The following is a 24,719-nucleotide window of genomic DNA, read 5'->3' as shown; positions in this document are numbered from 1 at the left end:
TGACACCTTCAAATCTCAGCTCAATATTTTTGACAAAGCTTTCCAAATTCCTTGATTTCAGTATAGCAACTGTATAATCTTACTGCAGGAATTTGAGTGTGCCAATAAATAATTTTACTCATTTTCTTCACATCTAATTTATTTGATTTAATTTGATTTTAACATGTTTTTCCATGTGCTAGAAAATTCACCTTTCATTTATTTGTTGGATGGGGCTCAGCGAAATTTTTTCCCTGTTGTCAAATTGTACAAGAATCGCTGACACTTCTGTCCTGGGAAAGGAGATATAATTTACATAATGTCTTTAGGTTCATCGTGTCCCTTAAATAACCTTATATTCAGGCTCACATGTTCACGTAGGAGTCATAATATTTCCAAGCCCTCCATGCCAGGCTTCGCCAAATAGAAATCACTGACAAGAACTTGGATTCGTCTGATACTTCATATGCAGCTTCTTTAAGGCACCCCAGCAGGTCCTGGTTTTATCTCCCCAAATAAGCTGCTTAAATATCTAGCGTATGGTTTCCTTTATTTGAGGTATGCTACTACTTCTATCCCCTTATCCATCTGGATGAATCTCTTTCCTTGGTCGACATTCTTCTATATTCTTTCCCCAGCAAAAATTTCTCCAATGAATTAGACCTTTAGAGAGAAAAAAAAAAAAAAAAAAATACAAGAAAAAATAAGAAAAAGGCTGCCTTCAGGGTTCATTGTGGCACTTGGCCTTGGCACACAACCCTCTCTTAGGCAAGACGATCAGCAAGCATCCTGGTTACCTTCTGGAAGAGAAGGAATTAAGGGAGCAAAAACAATTCACAAAATAATATGGTCAATAAAATTATCAAGCCAGAAGTTTAAGTCCCTCAGTTGTTCATTTTTAAAGCATGCGTAATGCCTGTATTTTTGTAGCACCTATCACAGTTTCTATTTGAAATTTATGCATCATTATTTTATTAATATCAGTGTCCTTAACTCCATAATATGACCTCCTTGATAGCAGACATCTTGACTAGTTTTGATTATTTAAAAGCTAACATCACATTCTGGCAATAATATACATCAATAAGCCTGATTGAATTAATGAATCAGTGAATGAATAATTAAGTAAAGTGATTCTACAAGCTCTCCTCCATAAAAAGGACCTAAAATTAAATGTTTTGGCTTCCTCCAGCTGTCTCTCATATATATAATCTGGTTCCAGTGAAAATGAAAATATGCACCACTCTAAAGGAAACAAAACTTGGAAACGAGCCATTGAAGGATATATCAATGAATTTAGTGTAAGAAAATGCCCACTCATGCCAAACATGGAGGTACAGCAATTCTAATGGATGGGAAAGTGTTTGTGTACCTGCCCATTCAAATTTGAGGGAATTGCCTGTGAAGTCAGTTAACAAAAAATTTTCTGAAGGTGAGGACAATTTATTTGATGTGGTTAAAGACAAAAAATATGTACTTCGGTTGGTTATTTTAATTGAGAAACTAGACTCTTGGAAATTAATTTGTACTAAATCTCTAGGGATTATTATACTATAAACAGAGGATAAAAGATTGCAGTGAATAGTGAAAATGGGTAAATCAGCCTTTATGTGTCATTTAACCATATTCTACTTGTATATTAAATAGAATTATAAATTAAATAAATTATAATATTGTATTACTCTTTAATTATAAAAATATCTTATGTAAGGTTTACAGAAATATAACAACCATTCCAGGTATTCCACTATCTAGAATTGATGAATGTTAATACATATATATCATATATACTTTATGCGTTTATGTGCTACAAGGACATAGACATATATACCTTCAAAACCTTTTTTAAGAAGCAACAATAATACATCCAATTAGATTACTTGTACCACATCCCCGCCCCCTACAAGAAATTCTGTTGCCTTTTCTCTCTTTCTACTTGCCTCAGATACAATCATTTTCACTTAAGTTTGTATGTATCTTTCACAGTTCATATTTTTGTGACTTGTACTAAAATAGGGGTACCAATTAAAAAAATGTGATATTGTTTTTTGTTGTTGTTTTTTTTTTTTTTTTTTTTTTTTTTTTTTCTTTTTTTTTTTGAGGCTGAGTCTCGCTCTGTCGCCCCCGGACTGGCGTGCAGGTGCCGGATCCCCGCTCACTGCAAGCTCCGCCTCCCGGGTTTGCGCCATTCTCCCACCTCAGCCTCCCGAGTAGCTGGGACTACAAGCGCCTGCCACCTCGCCCGGCTAGTTTTGTATTTTTTAGTAGAGACGGGGTTTCACTGTGTTAGCCAGGATGGTCTCAATCTCCTGACCTCGTGATCCGCCCGTCTCGGCCTCCCAAAGTGCTGGGATTACAGGCTTGAGCCACCGCGCCCGGCCTGTTTTGTATGTTTTTAAATTTTATATAAATGATGTTTACTAGATTTTTATTTTGCATTTTAACTGTATTGGTGTTTTAAAACTGAGATTCTGTATTGTATTTTAAAGTTAATTCTAAGGAAACGTATTATTTTACTTTTAAAAATATTTGTATTATGAATGTAAAGGGTATTTGTGAAGGTTTGTTACAAGGATATATTGCATAACGTTAAGCTTTGGGCCTCTGGTGTACGTATCACCCAAATAGTGGACATTGTACCCAATAGGTAATTTTTCAACCCTCATCCGCCTCCCATCCTCGCCATTTTTGGAGTCCCCACTGTCTATTATTTCCTTCTTATGTCCATACATACCCATTGTTTAGCTCCCACTTATAAGCGAGAACATGTGGTATTTGGTTTTCTATTTCTGGGTTATTTCACTTAGGGTAACGACCTCCCGCTCCGTCCCTGTTGCTCCAGAAGACATGATTTCATTCTCTTTTATGGATGAATAATATTCTGTGGTGCATATGTACCACATTTTCTTTATCTAATCATCCATTGATGGACATGAAAGTTGATTCCATGACTTTGCTATTGTAAATAGTGCAGCAGTAAACATATGTGTGCAGGTGTCTTTTTCATATAAAGATTTATTTTCCTCTGGGTAAATACCCAGTAGTGGGACTGTTGAGTTGACTGGTAGTCCTATTTTTAATTTTTTGAGAAATCATCTCTATTCTCTTACCATATACAAAAATTAACTTGAGATAGATTAAAGACTTACATGTAAGATCTGAAACTATAAAATCCTAGAGGAAAATCTAGGAAAACTCTTCTGGACATTGGCCTAGACAAATAATTTATAACTAAGACCTCAAAAGCAAATGCAATAAAAACAATAATAGACAAATAGGACTCAATTAAACTATTTTACTTCTTACAAGTAAACATGACTTTAGCCATGTTTCTAATACTAAGAGTTTAGGCTTAGTCTTTCATTCTGGTAGAATTATTCAGACTCCTAATATATAAGTGAGATCTTAGTCCAAGTGTTAATATCACAAGATTAGCTAGTAAGATCAACTTTCTATGGCAATCATTGTTTGAACAAATACAGTTTCCTGCAACAAAATTCCAAAACAATTATGTAGCTTCCTAAAGCAAAGATTCACAGCCTCGTTTATCATTCAACCATACTTTCATCTCTTGCAATACAAATTTTTAATATTTTAAGAAATGTTTACACTTCTTAGCAAATGGCTTAGAAACTCGATGTGGTGACAAAATATGTAAGTTAGAATTTATTTTAAATTTTAGAATAATTGACTTATAAATGTATGCTAACTCTGTCTCTCATTTGTCTAAAGTCTCATCTAGTGTTTGCATTCCAAAGAAACATTCTTACTCTCCAAAAATTTATACTACTTGGTACTTGGAACTTCTATTTTCTACCTATTTCTCTCTATGTAGAATATTCTGCTGATTTCTCTGTGATTTCTTTAGTTCTATCTTCTAATTTTCCAATTCTTTTATTCAACTATGTATAGTCTATCCATTTGCTGACCTATTGAGATTATTTTAAAATTATTTTTCTAAAATTTTGATTTGGTTATTTTCAATTTTCTTTTGTCTTGTTTTTTCCTCTTGTCTAGTTTACTGGATTATTTTCCTACCTTTATGTCTTTCAACATGTTAAATATATCTTCATGGAATTCTTTCAAATTGTTCCAGTATATATAGTTTCTGCAGTGCAATTCTCTGCTAAATCTACCAATTCATTCTCATGGCACATTATTCATTCTTCAGTACTTAGTGATTTTTTATTACAGGTTTAGTTTTTGGTGGGAATTATTTCCTGTGGAAACTCTATCTTCCCCGGATAATGAATGTGTTCCTAGGGTTAGTTTCTTTCTCAGGAGGTCCCATCATTTTCATCAGACTTGCACTAGATTTTTATGTAAATTTCTTGGTTCAGGTTCCATATGTTGTATTTCATAGATAACGAATATCAAGGTCCCTTCCCCAATATATAAAATTATCTTAGATCACTAGGCATTGTTTGGTTGACGTTTCAAACCTGACCCAGGATGGCCCACCAGCTTCTTGCTGAGACATTAGACATTTTCTTGCTGAATTTTTCCTTAAGGTAAATCTTTCAAGCATCCATTTTGACATAGAATGTTCTAGTTTCCAATTTATACTAGCCTACTCCCATGATGAGATTGAAAACCGTAATACATCATCTTTCTTTTTCTATACCATTTACTTAGCCTGGAATGCTTCCAACTTTCTCTCCCTCAACTAACCGAACCTCCTTCTCCCTTATTCCTTGTGTGTGTTTCTACTCCTAGACCAGTGGTTCTCAACCAGGTTGGTCATTGGATTCATCTGGTTCACTTCCTTAAAGGAAAAAAAAAAAGAAACAAAACAAAATGGATGTCTATCCTAAGCCAATTAAACAGAAGTAGCTATGGTAGATCCTACCTGGGCATGGGTTTTTTGTTTTCTGAATTAAAAAAAAAAAAAAATCTACTGGTTATTCTAATCTTTAGCCAGGGTTAAAAACCTCTATTCTGAACCCAGGCCAATTTGCATATCTTTGATGAAACCTTTTCCAGTTTCTCCAGGAATCAGTTCTCTATCTGTGCTCCCTGAGAACTTTCCTTCTGTTTTTCCAGCACTAATCACATTGACTCTCTGTATACAAGATAAATAGCCCTTTCTAGTATGAGAATGTGCCTTATGCCTTAAACCACATTCTATTCCCAGCACCTAGACAGTATAGCACAATGTGGTGCAACAGGATAAGAAGGTGAAAAAGTGGATGGGTGGATGGATCAAAAGTAAAATCCTATTGATGATTAAGATTTGATACTCGTTTGTTTTCTCTAGGATTGCCAGCCCTGGACTTTCCCCACGAAAAATAGAACTGTTGGCTTCTCTGAGCTCCAGTGGAAGAAAAGAACACTAGGACCTTCAGATCCTACCCCTGAAGATAATCTTAGCTGCCAAATAAATAGCAACATGCTTCATGAAAATCCTACCAACCTCTGAAGACTCCTCTCTTAGGTCTATAATTTTTTAAAAATTTTTCTTTCTTAAACTCCTATGATGTTTCCATTTTTTATTCCCTAATGAGGGGTCAACAGTGAAATATGCCAGAACTGCTTTCTCCCACAGACAATGCCAATCTCTTCTAAAAAAACAAAATTAAATTAAAACAGAATATCGGTTTAAAAAACTCAAAGTAACTGTCAAACTGCTTTGTATGGTTAACATATTCTACCAAGTCCATGACCACACATCTGTACCATGCAATTTAACTCTTATTTACATTGTTATGTTTGGTTTGGTTATTTGCTTAGGTGTGCATACATCATTCAGCAAATACTGAACACCAGCCACCTGCACAGCAGTTGCTTTTACTAGTCTTAACTCTACCATTTATATCTATGTGTCCAAGGGGGAAAATGTGTTATATTTGTAACCAAAAACTACTAGTTTACCAGAGGCTGGAAGGGTAGTGGGGAAGGGAGATAAAGAGGAGATGGTTAATACAAAAATCCAGTTAGATGAAACGAATAATATATACAGTGTTCAGCAGCACAATAGAGTGACTATAAACTATTAGCTTAAATTATGTGAAATTGCCTCTATTTGATCATATTTTACAAGAAAAAAACATCAATTTTATATAGTCCAACTTAATACCTAGGCTTATGAGTTGTATAAGGTAAGGTTACCTACCTGAGAAGCTGATTAACATTGGTTGTACAATCTTATCCATTAGAGAACATGGTACTTAGGGTCTGAGACCTTTTGAAAAGGTCTGAAAACTCTTTAAGAAAAGGAAAGAAAGAAAGAAAAGAGGAAAAACATATCAAAATAAAAAAATGCAAAATCAAATTTAATAAATGCTTAGACATCAGCATGTGTCGTCAACTTTATTGTTACTATTAATACACATTTTACACTTTTATAAATAAATTATATTACTTTTCTCACTTGGCAGAAATTCTCAAGAATGCATTTGATTGCTGGGAGATAACAGTAACTAAATTACCTACATGCAAATAATAATAAATAAAGCAAAGTTTTTAAAAATAATTTTCAAAATTATTTTAAATAGCAAATAAAAGATTACTGGATGTGGGATGTATTTTAATATGTTAGGTATGATATGGAGATCATGCTGATAAATGTACCCTGACCCTTAAGAGTCTTGCATTTGCCCTGGGAGCTCCAGAGAAATCCTGTCCCTTGCCCTTCAAACCACTGTGTGAATTAGAGAGGAGTAAGATTTGTTAAATGTATAGAAATACTGAACTCTGTTCTTGAACAAGCCACTATTGAGAGAGTTTTTGATGGAGAGCATCTGGCTTAAGGCTGTTATTAGAGCAACACCTGAGAATTCCTTCCACCCTTAGGAATTACGAATGCCAAACAATAAAAGAGCTGAGCCTTGACCAGACCCCGCTAGGGCTAGCTTAATGATTTATCAGAGTCCTTTCTAGGGTGATGAATAGCAGGAACAGCCCAGGTTCACACTTGATAGAGAGTCCTCCAACTTCTTGCCAAAGGTGGTATAGCTGATGATAGAGCATCTCCAGCAGGGAGCACCATTGAGACACCAGAAACTGCTCAGCAGTAATCAACACAGAGCAGAAAGTCTCCAGGCTTCAACTAAGGGAGAATCTCTAGAAACCGGGAAAGATGAGGACCTACTAGGCCTAGCATGGGTCATCGTGGACTGTTGTTTGGAGAGAGCAGATGTAGCTTAGTTGCCCACATGGAGTGCATTATAGGTGCCCCCTACCCCACATGCTCTCTGAGGGGGTGCACCACCAATTCAAGGAAAGGGACAAGTGAAGACAACAGCCCTGTGAAGTCCAGGACAGAAAGTTGAATCATTATACTAAATCACTATCAAAAAAAGTTGAGAAGTGGGATGGGTATTTACGTTCACTAGGGCCTGATGGATAAAGGAAGCTCAGAGTCTTACTACATTTTTATACTTTTCTCTTTTTATACTCAAAATTCACTTATGCATTCTACTGATCACAGAGTAGACAGTCAACATACACCTGTTGTCTAATGTTTGATGTGTGAGTCACAGCATTCTCACCCTGGCTTTATACAATTGTCTCCCCTGCAAGGCCTTTTGATGGTTTTATGGGACCCAGCAATAGCGTCTCCTAAATTCATCTCCCAATATTTACTTATGAAAACAGCCCCAAATGGTAGATGATATGGTCTGGCTCTGTGTTGCCACCTAAATCTCATGTCAAATTGTAATCCCCACGTGTCGAAGGAGAGACCTGGTGAGAGGTGATTAGATCATAGGGGCAGTTTCCCCCGTGCTTTCCTTGTGATAGGTGAGTCAGTTCTCACAAGAACTGATCAAAGGCTAGTTTGGTTTTTTTCCTTAATGAAACAATTTGTATACACACACACATAATTCACAGGACAGTCAAATATCTGTCCTATGACAGATATTTGGCCCCCACCCTTTGCTCTTCCACCCCCAACTCATGCCCATTACCTACCATTATGCTAAGAGCAGCAAAATGGCCCAAGAAAAGGGGAAGACATGGCTACTTAACAATGGGCAAGTTACTAAACCCCTAAGCCCTAAAATATGCTCAGGGATAATAATATCTCTTTCATAGAATTGTTAGGTTGATTTACTGAGAGCATTTATACTGTAACCGAATGGAAATGCAATAAATAGTAATAATGGCTATTACTATTATTAGAACGCAGGACTATTAGTCAAAAATCTTCAAAGCGTAACTCTAACATTTGTGATATTAGATACATCAGTGTATTTTCCAACTTTTTTGGCCTAATCCTCTGTTGGGACAAAAACTGGGATTGAAGAAAGGAAGGAAGGAAAGGCAGAGACAGAGACAGAGAGAAGAAAGAAAAAGGAAAGAAAGAAGAAAGAAAATAAAAGAAAAAAGAAAGAGAAAGAAAGAAAGAAAAAAAGGAAGAAAGGAAAGAAAGAAAGAAAGAAAGAAAGAAAGAAAGAAAGAAAGAAAGAAAAGAGAGAGAGAGAGAGAAAGGAAGGAAGGAAGGAAGGAAGGAAGGAAGGAAGGAAGGAAGGAAGGAAGGAAGGAAGGAGAAAAAATGAAAAATAGATCCACTTTTGATGTGGGACCTTTTCTTTATTTTATTCATTAAAGAGCAAATCATCATTTAACAAAATGACAAAAACAATAAGCAACCCCATGAGAGTGTGTATCAGTTAAATCTTGTCTTGGAGACCCATTGAGGCAAAGGGATTATGACTTAGATTCTGCTTCTGTGAAACATATGTGAGGACAAAAGAGGTGAGAAATCATGAAAAGAAAACAGCAGGACCCAATAGACCCAGAGAGTTCATGCATTCTCAAAGACCCGAAAAGAGGGTGTGATACAAATAATGGACAAAATTAGAAAAAACAAAAGCAAGGTAATATATAACCTAGAATTCTTCTATAAGCTTTGTTCTTTGTCTCTTTGCTTTCCAGGTTAACTGGTTTGACAAAAAAAAAAAAAAAAAAAAAACTCCTTAAGTGAAGTCTACATTAATGTTTTCATTATCCTGTTTCAGTAGATTATTTTAACAGTAGTAAACATTCACCTGGGATTGGGTTTAAATTGTAAAGACAAATGCTCCCTTCTTTTCTTGAGTTTCAATACAATCTACTCATTCCATTAAAATGTGGTGGAAACTCTCCCTTTCATCAAAAGTAAGTTGATTAATAAGCCATTTCTTCCAGAGCACTGATGTTCTGAAGAGTTAAGACCGCCTTTCATTAAAAGTAGAAAGTACAGGAGTGAAAAGTTCGCTTTGTTTTAAAACAAAAGTGAAAGAGAAATAACCCAAATCAAGGAAGTCCCCACTTCCTCCTGCATAGCCTTCTTAAGCATGCGTGTTCTTATTCTGCTTTTTCCTGCTACTTCCCAGTTGCTATTTCATATCTAGCCAAACAGGGAGACTGAATTTCCTTGAATTTTTATGAATCTGCTTGTAAGTTTGCTTTAATTTCATGATCAAAGAGCAGCACCGTGGTGACCATCTCTTAGTAGCTGGCAATATTTTAGCCAAAGTTTCCCTTATAGCTTCCCATAAATGATGGGCTTCAAGGAAGGTTGTACATGCAGTATCAGTGTACAAAACAAACATTACTTCCATCTGAGGAACTCATGAGCCAAAAAAAAAAGAAAAGAAAAGTGTTTTAAAAAAGCTGACCTAGGACCTCAGAGTGAGAAAAGGAAGTATGAAAATTAATTCTCATTGGAGCAGTTTCCAATCTAGTTGAGGAGCCAAACCTAATACACCCAATACAATTAGAGAACCATAAAGGGCAAACATATTAAAAGAGCTTAATTTTGTAGTGTGGCCTGCAGGCTTCCAGAAAAAAGGGGAGATCAGTGAGCTAGCAGCAGAGAAGTCTCCCTGGAAAAGGTGAGATTTGACATTCCTCTGTTCTATCTCAGGGGTCTTAGCCAGGCACATTAGTGTTGGGCATGTAGAGCAGATGGCTACTTGTTTCTTGTCTAAAATGTTAGACATTCAGGTTATAAAAAAGAAAATGTATCAGAGTTTATAACTATTTCTAACCTTCTATGCTAACAATTTTAACCATACTTCCTTTAAAGCCTAATACCTGTAATCCCAGCACTTTGGGAGGCCAATGCGGGTGGATCATGAGGTCAGGAGTTCAAGAACAGCCTGGCCAAGATGGTGAAACCCCATCTCTACTGAAAATACAAAAACTAGCCAGGTGTGGTAGCATGTACCTGTAATCTCAGTTACTCAGGAAGCTGAGGCAGGAGAATTGCTTGAACCTGGGGGGCAGAGGTTGCAGTGAGCTGAGATCGTGCCACTGTACTCTAGCCTGGGGGACAGAGCAAGACTCCGTCTCAAAAAAAAAAAAAAAAAAAAAAAAAAGGCCTAATAGATAAAACACTGACAATGCTTCTCAATAATGATCATTAATATTACTCAAATTTTATTAGTGCTCTCTCCTTTATCTACTTGCAAGTTGACTTTTAAAAATGCAGTTGGTTAGTTGGTTTTCCCTGGCCACCTCATGCTTCTAGACCTCACAGTCTCCACCTAGCCACCGCCTTCAGCGAGTACTGAAGGGGCAGACTCATTCATTGCACCACTGCCTGAACAAAAACTGTTTTCTAAAATAAAAGTATATGAAAAGAGAGTGTATGCCCCAGCATTTAAAGAATTATAACTACTTTTGCATTCTCTAAGCTGCTTCTCCCTTCTACTAGCAGGAATAATTGCAATGCTCATACTGCGAAAACATAGGTTTACCATTTTTAGATGGTATCACTATGTGCTCTGTCATCTTTGTTGCATTTCCTGTTTCATCTTCCTGCTCAGGAACTTATGTACTGAGGTTTGGCTTCACAGGAGATATACTCACATATATAATGTTTGACATATATTTTTAAAATAACATGATTATGCCTTCAAAACTAAATATGAAAATATACTTGTGGACTACAAGTTATAGTTGGGAGCTTCAACTCTTAACTTTTTTTTCTTAGCCAAAAAAACTTTTCTTAAATATATGTGTTTGAAAGACCACTGAATTTATTTCAATAATAACTAAAAATTACCTTAATCTGTATTTGGAAATAAGCACAAATTGAAATGCAATTCAGATGGATGAATTGAAATTCAACGTTCTCTTAACCAGAGACTTACTCAACAAATTACAGTTAACTGAATAATTGCTAGATTCCTGTTTATCATGTAATTTGTGTCCAGCTTACTGGTATAGAGAGCAAATTGTAGAATGACAAAGATTAAGTAATTCTTTTTTTTTTTTTTTTTTTTTGAGACAGAGTCTCGCTCTGTCGCCCAAGTTGGAGTGCAGTAGCACAATCTCAACTCACTGCAAGCTCCGCCTCCCAGGTTCACACCATTCTCCTGCCTCAGCCTCCGGAGTAGCTGGAACTACAGGCGCCCGCCACCTCGCCCGGCTAGTTTTTTGTACTTTTTAGCAGAGACGGGTTTTCACCATGTTAGCCGGGATGATCTTGATCTCCTGACCTCGTGATCCACCCGTCTCGGCCTCCCAAAGTGCTGGGATTACAGGCTTGAGCCACCGCGCCCGGTCTGATTAAGGAATTCTTATGCAGTACACGGGGAAAACATGCTGATTAACTTAGTAGTAAACGGTGTCAGAGTGTCACGATTATTTCTACCCACAAGGCTGGCCTGGTGATCTGTTCACTATCTTGGTAGTATGAGTCACCTGCTCCTTCTTTTAGGTCAAAGACTCTCAAACATGCACATAACTTGGAATCACGTGGTGAGCTGTGAAATATACTGATGCCTGAGTTTCAACCCTAGATTTTCATATGATAACCTGGAGTGAAGCCTGGGAGCTGAGACTTAAAACATCCCAGGTGATTTTAACGTGCAGCCAGGCTGAGAACCACTGCTTTAGAGTGATTCTCTTTACCCTCTGTAAAGAGAGGGTAAAGGCTTTACAGTGATTTATCTTTACAAAGCTGTATCTGCACTTTGATGGTCTCCATTCTAACAGACAGTAGTAGATAAGAGGCTTTCTAGTGAAGGTAAAGACTGTCTCTGTTTCAAAGCATTCTGGAAAATGTGTTATACTTAAAAGTATGCCTGGCTCCCATACCTTACTCTTGCTTTCATCTTCCTCCTCTATTCATTCATTAAGCATTTATCATGTGTAACATACTGTGCAATTTCAGATTCCTGACCATCCACCAGATTCTGACCATGCCTCACACCCCTCTTTAAAATATGTAAAGTTTTCAGGACAATATCAGTTTCTACTTCTGGAACTCAACCCTTGCCCTGGTTTTTTGCCTGTCCTGTGAATCTATATTTCTAATTATATCTTAATTTTGAAAACATTTATATTTTAAGGAATAAATAACAGGTAACATCTTTTTTGAAAAAGGATTTTGTATGGATATAGGATTAATTAGTGTTTGGTTAGCATCATGTATAGAAATATGGTGACCTTACACTAAATAAGCACTCTAATACTTAAAACGAGATCTAGAAATTTGCAACCACCAAAAAAGGAATCATGCCTTTCCTTTGTCATGGAAAACAAAGATGACCTTCTACCCTTGAACTTAGTTTAGTAGGAGGCCATATATTCCAATTAAAGGGGCCAAATCTGTATCTCAGAATGTGTTCAGAGAGGTACATGGATGACTGGAAAATCTACTTGGGATCAAATACTATGCCCTTAACATCTGATACTGACAAATATTACCCCCAAATTAATACATGAACCTAGATTGTGCTGTGCTTTTTTTTTTTAGGAAAATGAATGGCATTCTATGATAAGCTTATGAGTATTTCCATCATTTAAATACTGATAATGTGAATTTAAATATAATTGGAGTTGTTCATTAAAATTTTCATGATACTTTTGTTCTTTTAATAATGATTATAGTTATGTTTTACACAAGTGCTATATACCCAGGATAGAAAACTTGAAAACCCCAAAAAGTACAAAAAAAGAATTATTTGTAGTAATATATCCACTCAAGTCAAACGCGATTCCCATTTTGGTGTGAGTCCTTCATAGATAAGAGAGAGATGGAGAGACATACACACACACACAAGCACACACACACACATATCCAAAAATATAGAAGTTATATAAAACAGGTTAATAATGTATAGCAAAATTTAATATCTAGCTACTTCTAAAAAATTTTTTGTCAATTTTTCAGTCTTCAAAGCTACACCTAGACCTCTTCCTGTATTATTGAAAAATAATAACAAGATAAACCTGACTAGCTATACAAATGCGCTGAGGGTTGAGATAACATGCAAATGTAGCCTCACATATCAATGTGTGAAAGCTGGACAGACCACACAGCTCAGAAAAGGAAGTACACTCTGCATAGCTAACTTGCACATTCACTATCAAAGCTGCATCATCTTCGGGGTCATTGTGTGCCAGGCACATCAACTCTTTTCAATAAAAATGGTAAGTAATAGATTTTATAACTCTCTCTGGTCTCCTGGCAAATGTGCTACTCTTCTCTGCATAGAACAGACAGGGCTGAGGGTGCTTCACAGTCAGGTCCTCCGAGCCTTTGGGATTTTGCTTGGCCACTTGTTCCTTGTGCTGATGAAGCTGCTGAGTCTTGTTCATGCCAGTTGAGAGACATGGCTTCAAGAGTTCCCTTTTTTTGATTCCAGCCTTCAGAATAGGGGAAGAGCACTGTCTTGCAGAAAGAAAACATGCATTCTTTGTCCTTGCCTCTTAGGATAGCTTGGTGCCAGCCCCAATAATTTAGTCAAGTTTCCTGTTGTGAGCAGTTTGGATCCCAGGAAAGGACTCCAGTGGTGAATGTTGGGAAATATTGCTGATGGCGATTGCCATTTTGATAACAGTAGATTTTACAAACGGACCTCTTTTGTTTGAAAAGCTTTTTTTTTTTTTGTTAAATTAAGAGACACAAAGCCCGGTCTTAACCTAAAGGACAGATTGTGTTCCCAAAATTAATGAGAAGTCATTATTTGGAGCACACTTAAAATGGTGAGTGAGTTCCCAGTGCTACTTTAACCCAAAACATAGCTGAACTATAGCAGTAATATTCTCCTTCATAATTTTCCATTATTTCTTAGAAAAAAAAAAAAAAAGGAGGGCTCCCAAAATATATGTGGTGTTCATATGTTCCCAGAATATAGAAGAGAGTCAACTTTCTATCTTTGTCTACTATTCCCCAGCCCCCAGAAGACTGGAGATTTGTTTTCCCTTCTCTCGCTACGGAGAGGATACCCTCCTTTTGTTAGCCCCCAGTGAGAAGATAGGAGTTGAGACGATGACTCCTGTGCTTGCTCAATTGGAGATTGTGCATTGCAGACATTGGAACAGGGAGAATAAAGGGATCATTCAATGATGTGTGTTCATGTTACTGTGTATTGTCTGGCAGCACCTCGAGTTAGGATAGGGAAAGAGTAGAGGTGAGAGAGCGTAATCTTGCCATGGGGGAGAGAGGAAGAAGGAAGAGCCATAGGGTGCAAGTCGCTGAGTCTTGAGAAGGGGAGTAAAGGGTGGAGGAAATGTTAGCGCATGACCCTGCCTGCGGCAACGCCTGTAGCAGACAGTCTCTGGCTCAGGTGGGAGTGAGACTTATAAATCCCTCTGTGTTTCCAAATTGGGTCTTTAGTTCCGGGATTCCTAGAAAGCAGCTTGACCTTGGCCGGGCGCGGTGGCTCACGCCTGTAATGCCAGCACTTTGGAGGCCGAGGCGGGCGGATCACGAAGTCAGGAGATTGAGACCATCCTAGCTAACACGGTGAAACCCCGCCTCTACTAAAAATCCAAAACATTAGCCGGGCGTGGTGGCGGGCGCCTGTAGTCCCAGCCACTTGGGAGGCTGAGGCAGGAGAATGGCGTGAACCCGAGAGGTAGAGCTTGCGGTGAGCCGAAACTGCGCCACTGCGCTCTAGCCTGGACCACAGAGCGAGACTCCGTCTCAAAAAATAAATAAATAAAATAAAATAAAAAAGAAAAGAAAAGGAAACAGCTTGACCTTAAACGAGAGTGCTGTGATTTATAAAGTGCTATTTGGATTTTCTTCGGTGAAACAAGATAACAGCAGGAAAAAGGGAAGTTTAACTGGATAGCATGTATTTGGTATGATATATGAGTAATGATTTTTTTAAAGATTATTGTTTTCTTATAATAAAAGTAACATGGCTGGGTGTGGTGGCTCACACCTGTAATCCCAGCACTTTGGGAGGCTGAATCAGGCAGATCACCTGAGGTCAGGAGTTTGAGACCTGCCTGACCAAGATGATGAAACCCCGTCTCTACTAAAAATACAAAATTAGCTGGTCATAGTGGCGCATGTCTGTAATCCCAGCTACTTGGGAGGCTAAGCAGGAGAATCGCTTGAACCTGGGAGATGGAGGTTGCAGTGGGCCCAGATCGTGCCATTGCACTCTAGCCTGGGCAACAAGAGCAAAATTCCATCTCAAAAAGAAAAAAAAAAAGTAGCACATACTTCTCAAAAAAGTATCTTGGAAATATAGATAAACTTCTTAGAGATATGATAATGGTCAGGCACCGTGGCTTATGCCTGTAATCCCAATTCTTTGGGAGGTCAAAGTGGGAGGATTAGTTGAGGAGTTCAAGACCAGCCTGGGCAACAAAGCAAGATGTCATCTCTATAAAAAATTAAGTAAATAAATAAATAAATAAACCAGCCAGGCCTAGTGGTGCATGCCTGTGGTCCCACCTACTAGGGAGGCTGAGGCAGGAGGATTATTTGAGTTCAGGAGTTCAAGGCGGCAGTGATGAATGATCATGTCACCACACTCCAACCCGGGCAACCCTGTATAGACAGAAAGAGAGAGAGAGAGAGAGACGAGAGAGTAGAACTGAGGAGAGAACTGAGAGAGAGAGAGGAAGAAAAGGAAGGAAGGAAGGAGAGGAAGCGAAGAAGGGAAGGAAGCGAAGGGAGGAAGGAAGGAAGGAAGGGAAGGAAGGCGAAAACAATAAGCATGTTCTATAATTTTATTCACCTAAGGGACAATCACCAGGTTAGTACAGATCCTTCGAGAATGTCATCATTTTAAATACACATCTTATAAATGTAATTTTGTAAGTGTTGTTATATTTTATGAACCATTTCTTCACATTTTATTTAAAATATCTTTAATAATATGGGAGTTACAATATAATTTTTAATGATAAATCATTTTTAATAACTGTGTAGTAGTCCACAATGTGTTTTAATCAGTTCCATAGAGTTGGACATTTCAGTTGTCTCTTTGTCTTTCCTTACAGTAATATAGACAAGACTATCACAAGCATTTTTTATATATTTTGTCTGATTATTTTGCATTGACAGAACATTAGCATAGTAACCAGGTGAAAACCTACATATATTTAAAACTTCTAACACAAGTTACCTTGTTGTTAAGCAGCGTACTTTAAGTTTCTTACTATATAATGGCATAGTAAGTGAATTTCCCAGTGCAATTATGGCATATACATGCCTATCTTTGTACAGTCATGCCTATTTTTGTAGCATGTAAAGGTTATACTTCAAAATTAAGTTACTTCCCCTTAATTCCTTTCTCCCTAACATTGCTGCTGACATTCTGCAACAAGTGGCAGAAAGCCATGTAGCATATTAAAGAAAGGAAAAACTCCATTTTTTTCTCCTTGAAAGAGATCAGATACAGTCAACAGGCCATATCCCCGGCTTCTTGTTGATTGGTTGTGCTTACTAGTTGTTTTCCATAAGTCACTTAAGCCTTGGGATTGTTTCCTCATCCTATGATGGTGATGATGTGATGATGATGGTGATGATGATGATGATGATAGCTATCCCACAGCATTGTTGTGGAGGGTAAGACTGCAATTATAAAGCACCTGTGACAGTACAGGCACATGCCAGACACTGGATAGATGTTGGATTCTTGTATTTCAGCCCCAAATAAATAGTTTCCAAAGTAAGCATAGAAAATCCTAGTGAATGCAGGAGGAGAGTGATACTGGCAGTTAGCATTGCTAAGCCCTGACATACACTATCTCATTAAATTCCTCTAACAATTCCTGCAAATAGTTATTCCTATTCTCCTGATTTTCTAGTTGAATAAAATGAGTCTTGTAGAGAGTAAGTAATTTTCTCACAACCACACAGCTACTGAATATTGTTGGGCCTGGAATTTCAGCACAATTCTATCTGTTCTCAGAGCCTGAGCTCCTCTACATTTTGTTACATCTCAGAAAAAGTAGATACCTAGGAAGACAAGCCGGTAGTCAAAGAAAAGCCCAGGACTGGCCTTTAGGGGTGTGCGGGGCCCATCCTCAAGCTGGTGACCGTGTCTGGGAGGCTTGAGGATCAGCTGTCATGGCTGCTTCTGCTATGGTCACTATGAGTTTTCCTACTTTCAGAATGCTCACTTTATTGAAATATTGTAGAGGCCACTGGGATGAGAAACTGAAGGAATGCCTGGTTTTGTGGTTCTTCATCCCAGGATCCATAAAGGGGGGTTTAATGACTACATAACTCCCTTCCCCACCCCAAGCTCATCTGCTGTGTCACCACTGTGACAAATTCCTACCTCCCTGACTTCCTGAACTGTCCAAGAAGGGATCAAGCCAAAAGGGGACAAGTGGTTATAAGGAAATTCACCTTTTATTCCCCTTTCCCTGTAATTTATTGGTAAGGAAACTTTGGAAATGTGTGGGAATGAAGCACAAAGGCACTTGGTGTTTTATGAAGATAAGACGCATTAGATATTAAGATTGATGGGCATTAGACACACGACACTGGGCTCATCTTCCAACCTAGCAAGGGATGCTGGGTTCCAGCTCAACCTTCCCATTTCTCCCTGTGGCATCGTGACCCTATCTCTTCAGCTCTCTTTCAAGAGGCTCAGTAAAGGTACAGAGTTGGCTTAGGTGTTCCCCTACGTCCTTATTCATAGTGTGATTCTAGATTTTAGAAGTGGGAGAAGAGGCAATAGACTTCTACTTTATCTGCCCCTGTGGAAATTGACTTAATCTATAGCCTTAGACCAGCTCCCTTTACAGGTCTAAAATGAAAACGATAGAATGACACTTGTTTACTTGGCAAGTATTTTTAGGTACATTTTAAATTGTAGAATTTTCTGGAAGAAATGGAGAAATAGATGTTTTATTTATGTACTTTTTTTTTTTTTTTGTATTTTATGCATAAAACTTAGGTCAGAAAAAAATAAAGTAAAAATTGTGCTTGGGGTTTTTGGTCTGTTTTGCTCCTTTCATCCAGTTTTCAAGCTACACTAGGAGCTCCTGAAAGGACTATGGTCGAATCGCACTGTCACTCATTCATTCAACAAAGGTTATTTGAGCTCCTATTTCAAGTCTGCACTCTGCTAGTCATGGGAATGCAGGGTGAACAACACATGGTGTCCAGGCTCCCCACGGCTTACACTTAGGGTAGTGGTTCTCAAACTTTAGCAATAATGAGAATCACCTGGAGGGTGAGGGATGGGGCCTGGAAATGTGCATTTCTTTTATTTATTTATTTATTTTTGAGACAGTTTTGCTCTCGTTGCCCAGGCTGGAGTGCAAGGCGCAGTCTTGGGTCACTGCAGCCTCCGCTATCTGAAGGGACATGCATCCTCTCCAGATAGCCTTGATCCTGGCTTGGGCCTTAAATATTGGCTTTGTTCCTGTTCTCCCTCAAAAGTGTGACCCAAATTTGACTACATCCAAGTTAGAGAGTAAGTACAGAGTTTCTGAGGGGAGCAGGTCCTAAGATGTGAAAATAAATAACCTACTCGGCCACGATGGAAGACCCAACTGAGAACTGGTGTTCCAGGGAAATCTGAGAATATGGAAACTGAGTTAGAAGGTTCTCTGTGAGGGCTGGAGTTCCAATCCACTTCCTTCAATTAGAGAGGTGATTTTTTTTTCTCTTAGGTAAGCCGTGGAGGCTAATCATAGTCCTGAGTGATAGACTAATATCACTCCACACACTCCCCTGTCGCCATCCCTGGCCTGCTTATATCCTCCCCTTGTGCAAAAGAGGACACCTACCTTCTGCAACAAGATCTATCCCATTGTGTTAAAAAAAAAAAAAATCCTGTACTATGACAAGTTAGTTTTAAGCCAAGGATAAGAGGCTTAAATTCTAGCTGGTATCTTGCGCTCATATAACACATCAGTGCATCTAGGAGGAGATGTGAGCCACTTCTTAGAGCATGTGTTAGGATACACTAAACTCGTGGCACCCTTGCTCTTGAAGTGAATAGGCATGGGGTTCCAGTTCTTGATTTGGCAACTTCAATATCACTTCCCCAGTTCTAGGACTCCATTCCATCCGCTCTTTCTTTTCTTTCATGTCCTTCTCTTTTCAAAATATTATGAAACATATAATACAACAAATGTTCACATACTCACCACCTACAATTAATGTATATTACCATTCTGGCATCTATTTTAAAACTAAAGAAGAGAAAATTAAAGTCCCTTTCTGCCCTTTTCCAGTTCTATGTCCCTCCTTCCCACAGCAGAGAAACAACTATTTTAAAAGTGCCTTTCAGAATAACCTTCCCAGCCATGGTTTTATGCTTATATCTTATCTGTGTGTATCCATAAAATATATAATATCCCCAAATATATAGTATTGTTTGCCCAGATTATTTTCATGATTTCTGCTATTTGCCTTCTTTCACTCTACATTGGGTTTTTTTCAAGAATATCCCTTTGGACACATTCAATCTATTGAATTGCTGTGTAATTCTATTGTAATTTACTCATCTGTTCTCCAACATTTGATTTGTTGCCATTATTTTCGATTTCAAACAGTGGTAGATGAACATCCCTTGGCATAGAGGGTATGAGAACCTTCAAGTTTATCTAACATTAGCAACTTGCTCTTTAAGGTCATTGTAATGATTTACCTCCCACCAGCCTTGTACAAAAGTTGCCATTTCTCTACATCATTCCTAAAACTTGACATTGTCATATTTATTGATAGAGTTTTGACCATTTGTTACATGTAAAATTGTACTTCATTATTGTTTAATTTTAATTTTTCTGATTATAACTGAGATGAAACATGTTTTCACAAGTTTAATGGCCATTCCAGCAAACTCTTCTGTAAATTATCTCTCATGTGTTTCATTCATTTTTTACAGATTATTTTTTTCATGTTGATTTAGATGAATTTCTTATATATTCTAGGCATTAATCCTATCAATTACAAGCATTGCAAATTTTGTTCTCCCAGTCTATGGCTTCTTTTTAACTTTACTTTTGGTGTCTCTTTTTTATACAGAAGTTTTAAATTTTAATGTTGTCAAATTTTAAAATGAGTCTTTATCATTTCTGTTTTGATGTCCTTTTAAGGAAATTAATCCCTATCCCTTAAATATTGAAGTCATTTTCTAATTTTCCTTGAAGTGCTCGTGTTTTTAAGACTCTATTTTTATGTTTAAGTCTTTAATCATAAGGATACCATTTATATTGGTGATGCAAGACGGGCATCTACTATTAGCTGATATGGATAACCAGTGGTTGCAGTATTATTTATGTTAGCTTGTTCTTTTCCCACATCACTTGCTAATGCATCCTCTGCCACATGTCCATTTCCCGTCTTTGTGGGACTCTGCTTCCAGGCTTCCAACTCTGTTACAGGGATCAATATAGTTCATAAAATTCCATGTTTATCATTGTTTCTTCTTCTTCTTCTTCTTCTTCTTTTTTTTTTTTTTTTTTTTTTTGTTGTTGTTGTTGTTGTTGAGACAGAGTCTTTCCCTGTTGCCTAGACTGGAGTGCAGTAGCACGATCTCAGCTCACTGCAACCTCTGCCTCCTGGGTTCAAGTGGTTCTCCTACTTCAGCCTCCCTAGTAGCTGGGATTACAGGCACGCACCACCACAGTTGGCTAATTTTATATTTTAGTAGAAATGGGGTTTCCCCACATTGGCCAGGCTTGTCTCTAACTCCTGACCTCAAGTGATCCACCTGCCTTGGCCTCCCAAAGTGCTGGGAGTACAAGCATGAGCCACTGTGCCCAGCCTCATTGTTTCTTAATTATGCTCTTTTGCTCTGGATTCATATATCTTCTTGCACAGTTACATGTAACTCTTGCCTGCTGTCTAACAATTCCTTTCTTGTGTGTGTGTGTCTGCGTGTGTGTTAATCGACTCACATTCTTTTTTTTTTTAATTTTACTTTAAGTTCCTAGATACATGTGCAGAACGTGCAGGTTTGTCACATAGGTACATGTGTGCCATGGTGGTTTGCTGCAACTATTGACTCATCCTCTAAGTTCCCTCCCCTCGCCCCCCATCCCCCAAGAGGCCCTGGTGTGTGATGTTCCCCTCCCTGTGTCCATGTGTTCTCATTGTTCAACTCCCACTCATGTGTGAGAACATGCTGTGTTTGGTTTTCTGTTCCCGTGATTGCTGTCTAACGATCTCTAAGATTATTCAATACTTCTACTATTATTACCCAAACACAACCAGGATCTTAATACAGGCTAATTGTCCATTGAATACAATCCTTCAACCCTATTTCTGGTTCTTAAAACTTCTGCTTGGAGGAAATGAACATTACTGTCACTTACACTTAATTGGCCAGAGTAAGTCATATGGACATATTTCAGTTAAACAGGGCAGAATTTATAAGGATGTATAATCCCCATGCATTCAGGGTCATGTCAAAGAACATCATCAATTTGGAAGAACAGAGATATTATATACTACTGTGTATACAGTATAGGTCTTCAAATGACTGAGAACTTCATTTTGACATCACTCTTAAATAATAGTTGAGCTGACTATAAATATTCTAAATATATAATTATTTTACCTCACCACTTTACAGGCTTAACTTGATTGGCTTCTTACTTCTTTTGTTGCCAGTGGAAGTGTGCTTTCAAATCCAATTGTCATTCCTTGTATTTGACATCGTCAACCCCTTTAAAATATTTATTTATGTTCTGAGCTTTTACTATGCTTCATAGAGATGTGAATTTATTTTTACTTTTCCCGCTTGGTACTCATAGTATCAGTTTAAAACAGGAGGCTAAAAATATTTTCTCTAAAGAGCCCAGTAGTAAATGTTTTAGGCTTTGCAGGCCCTATGATATCTGTCACAGATATTGAACTCTACTATCGTAACATGAAAGCAGCCGTAGACAATGTACACATAAATGGGTGTGGCTGTGCGCCAATAAAATTTTATTTATAAAAATGGATGTCAGGCTGGATTTACCCAACAAGCTGTAGGTGTCAACCTCTGATCTAAAGCCTAATGGCTTTCTTCAATTCTTTAAAATTCTCGCCATTTCTTTTCAAAAACCATTACTCTATCATTTCCTCCTTCCTATGCTTTTTGTCTAAAGTTCCTATTAAAGTTAGTCTCTGATCACCTATCCTCCATGATTTTAATTGCTCTTCCAAACTTTTTATCTCTATGTCTCTCTTTGATGAACCTTAAATCCGTTTATCAGCTTCATCTTTCCACTCACTACTTTTTTTTTCCTATGTGTTGAGGGTCACCAACTGTCCCAGTGTGTCCAGCACTTTCCCAATTTTAGCACTGTCGCATGTCCTAGAAACCTTTGAGTTCCAGACAGACCAGGAAAGTTGCTCACCCTATCTGCAGTGTCCAATGCAGATTTTATCCTATTTCTTGAGTTGTTGTTTTAATGATAAAGTTTGTATTTCCAATGTTTGGAATTGTTTCTCTTATCTCCCACATTCCTGCCTAATATGTGCCTGTTTTTGTTTTAAATATTCTTATATTCTGTTTTGGATAGTATTCTATTATTTCTTGATGGATCCTAAATTCTTAGAGTCCTTTTCAGATTGTTCTATTGTTTAATTTAATTGATATAACCCTATATTTCATGGTTGATTTTGTTGAGTTCTCTTTCTCATTAATAGTTTTCTTCCTGTGTTACGGAATTTCATGTTGTAGACAAATTTCAAGGAGGTGTTGTTGATTGGTTGGTTAGTTTTCTTTCTACCTGCCTTCACTCCACATTCTCTCATGCTGTACTTATCTGTACTGCTTCTTCCTGAGGCCTCCAGTCCAGAGCCAGATCTATATGAACATCTGGATGATTCAGGCACACAGTAATTCTGGACATTTCGCATACCCGTTACTAAGTCAACGGGTCTCCTGGCCTAGCTCCTGGTGCTGTGCTGTACTTAGTCCAGGGTTTCTTGTTCTGGAACTGGGTTTTCTGTACTTTTGTGCACTGGAGAATTATTAGCAGCATCTCTGGTCTCTACCAGCTAGATATAGTTGGACTTCAGCACTTTTGTTCATTGTTAGATGTTTAGTAGCATCTCTGGTCTCTACCATCTAGATAGCAGTAGCACCTCTGCACCTTCCCATGTGACAACTCAAAGCATTTTCAGATGTGATAGAATGGCCCTTGGTGGTGTGAGGGGTCAAAATCCTCAACCCCCCAGTTGAGAATCACCGGTTTATACCAACACAATCTCAGCAACATACCACTTAGTCCCCTTTCATGTTGCTGAGGAGGGAAAAACATGTCTCTTACTGCCCTTGGTTTCACAGAGGGACCCTATGCTATAAAAGCTAGATTAACAAACCCTTCCATACCCTGAACCAACAGCCGCCTCTTCAGTCTTCCAGTCTCACTCATTGCCTTGTGCTTCTGCTCTCTTTCTAAAATAGAAAGCTTTATCTTCTTAAGAAGATGTCTTTAAAAAGTTTTTCATTTTATATTTAATCTATCACTGACATGTGCTAAGTCAGTGAGAGAGCCACAAGCTTTCATTTACTGACCAGAAGTTGATCCCTCTCCTCTATCTCTTTTCCTGCATTTTCTTTTAGCTTCATATCTTCTGCTTTTGTTTTGTTTTGTTTTGTTTTGCTTTTGACACAGGGTCTTGCTCTGTCACCCAGGCTGGAATGCAGTGGCACGATCTCAGCTCACTGCAACCTCTGCCTCCTGGGTTCAAATGATTCTCCTGCCTCAGCCTCCCAAGTAGCTGGGATCACAGACATGCACCACCACACCCACATAATTTTTGTATTTTTAGTAGAAATGGAGTTTCACTATGTTGGCCATTCTGGTCTTAAACTCCTGACCTCAGGTGATCTGCCTACCTCGGCCTCCCAAAGTGCTGAGATTACAGGTGTGAGCCACCACACCCAGCTAGCTTCATATCTTTCATTTCTCTTTTCTGCCTTCAACTCTGATTAATGGTATTGAGTAAATCGACAAAGGAGAGGAAATGTTTCAGCATCAGGGTTGATGAGACACTGGAAGAATTAATCTAGTTACTTCCAGATCTCCATTACCACACTTCACCCCTAATCCAACCTATTAAGATGGTGGTTCTCAAAGTGTGCTCCCAACCAGCACATCAATATCACCTGGGAACTTAATAGAAATTCTTGGGCTGCACCCAATACCTGCTAAATAAGAAAGGAGGTGGGTTTGTCAAAGATCAGATGGCTGTAGATGTGTGGTATTATTTCTGAGGACTCTGTTCCGTTCTGTTGGTTACTGTAGCCTTGTAGTATAGTTTGAAGTCAGGTAGCATGATACTTCCAGCTTTGTTCTTTTGACTTAGGATTGTCTTGGCAATGGGGGGTCTTTTTTGGTTCCATATGAACTTTAAAGCAGTTTTTTCCAATTCTGTGAAGAAACTCATTGGTAGCTTGATGGGGATGGCATTGAATCTATAAATTATCTTGGGCAGTATGGCCATTTTCACAATATTGATTCTTCCTATCCATGAGCATGGTATGTTCTTCCATTTGTTTGTGTCCTCTTTTATTTCACTGAGCAGTGGTTTGTAGTTCTCCTTGAAGAGGTCCTTTACATCCCTTGTAAGTTGGATTCCTAGGTATTTT

The 24,719-nt window shown here is 38.1% G+C and overlaps 2 protein-coding genes across 2 annotated transcripts in view; both read left to right on the top strand.

Annotated features, from left to right (window-relative positions):
- Window positions 1-5,398, top strand: part of C9 (complement C9) — a 78,466-nt gene extending 73,068 nt beyond the window's left edge. The window contains exon 10 of the mRNA XM_017853178.1: window positions 5,237-5,398. Within this exon, the coding sequence (XP_017708667.1) occupies window positions 5,237-5,398 (162 nt within the window). The remainder of the gene's footprint in view (window positions 1-5,236) is intronic.
- A 7,851-nt stretch (window positions 5,399-13,249) lies between these two features.
- Window positions 13,250-24,719, top strand: part of FYB1 (FYN binding protein 1) — a 167,621-nt gene continuing 156,151 nt past the window's right edge. The window contains exon 1 of the mRNA XM_017853230.1: window positions 13,250-13,347. The gene's annotated coding sequence lies outside the window, so the exon portion shown is untranslated. The remainder of the gene's footprint in view (window positions 13,348-24,719) is intronic.

The sequence above is a fragment of the Rhinopithecus bieti genome, unplaced genomic scaffold (assembly GCF_001698545.2).
Source record: "Rhinopithecus bieti isolate Rb0 unplaced genomic scaffold, ASM169854v2 scaffold_34818, whole genome shotgun sequence".
NCBI classification, from domain to species: Eukaryota; Metazoa; Chordata; class Mammalia; order Primates; family Cercopithecidae; genus Rhinopithecus; species Rhinopithecus bieti.
The sequence above is the reverse complement of the archived record's forward strand: the minus strand, read 5'-3'. Positions and strand labels throughout refer to the sequence as shown.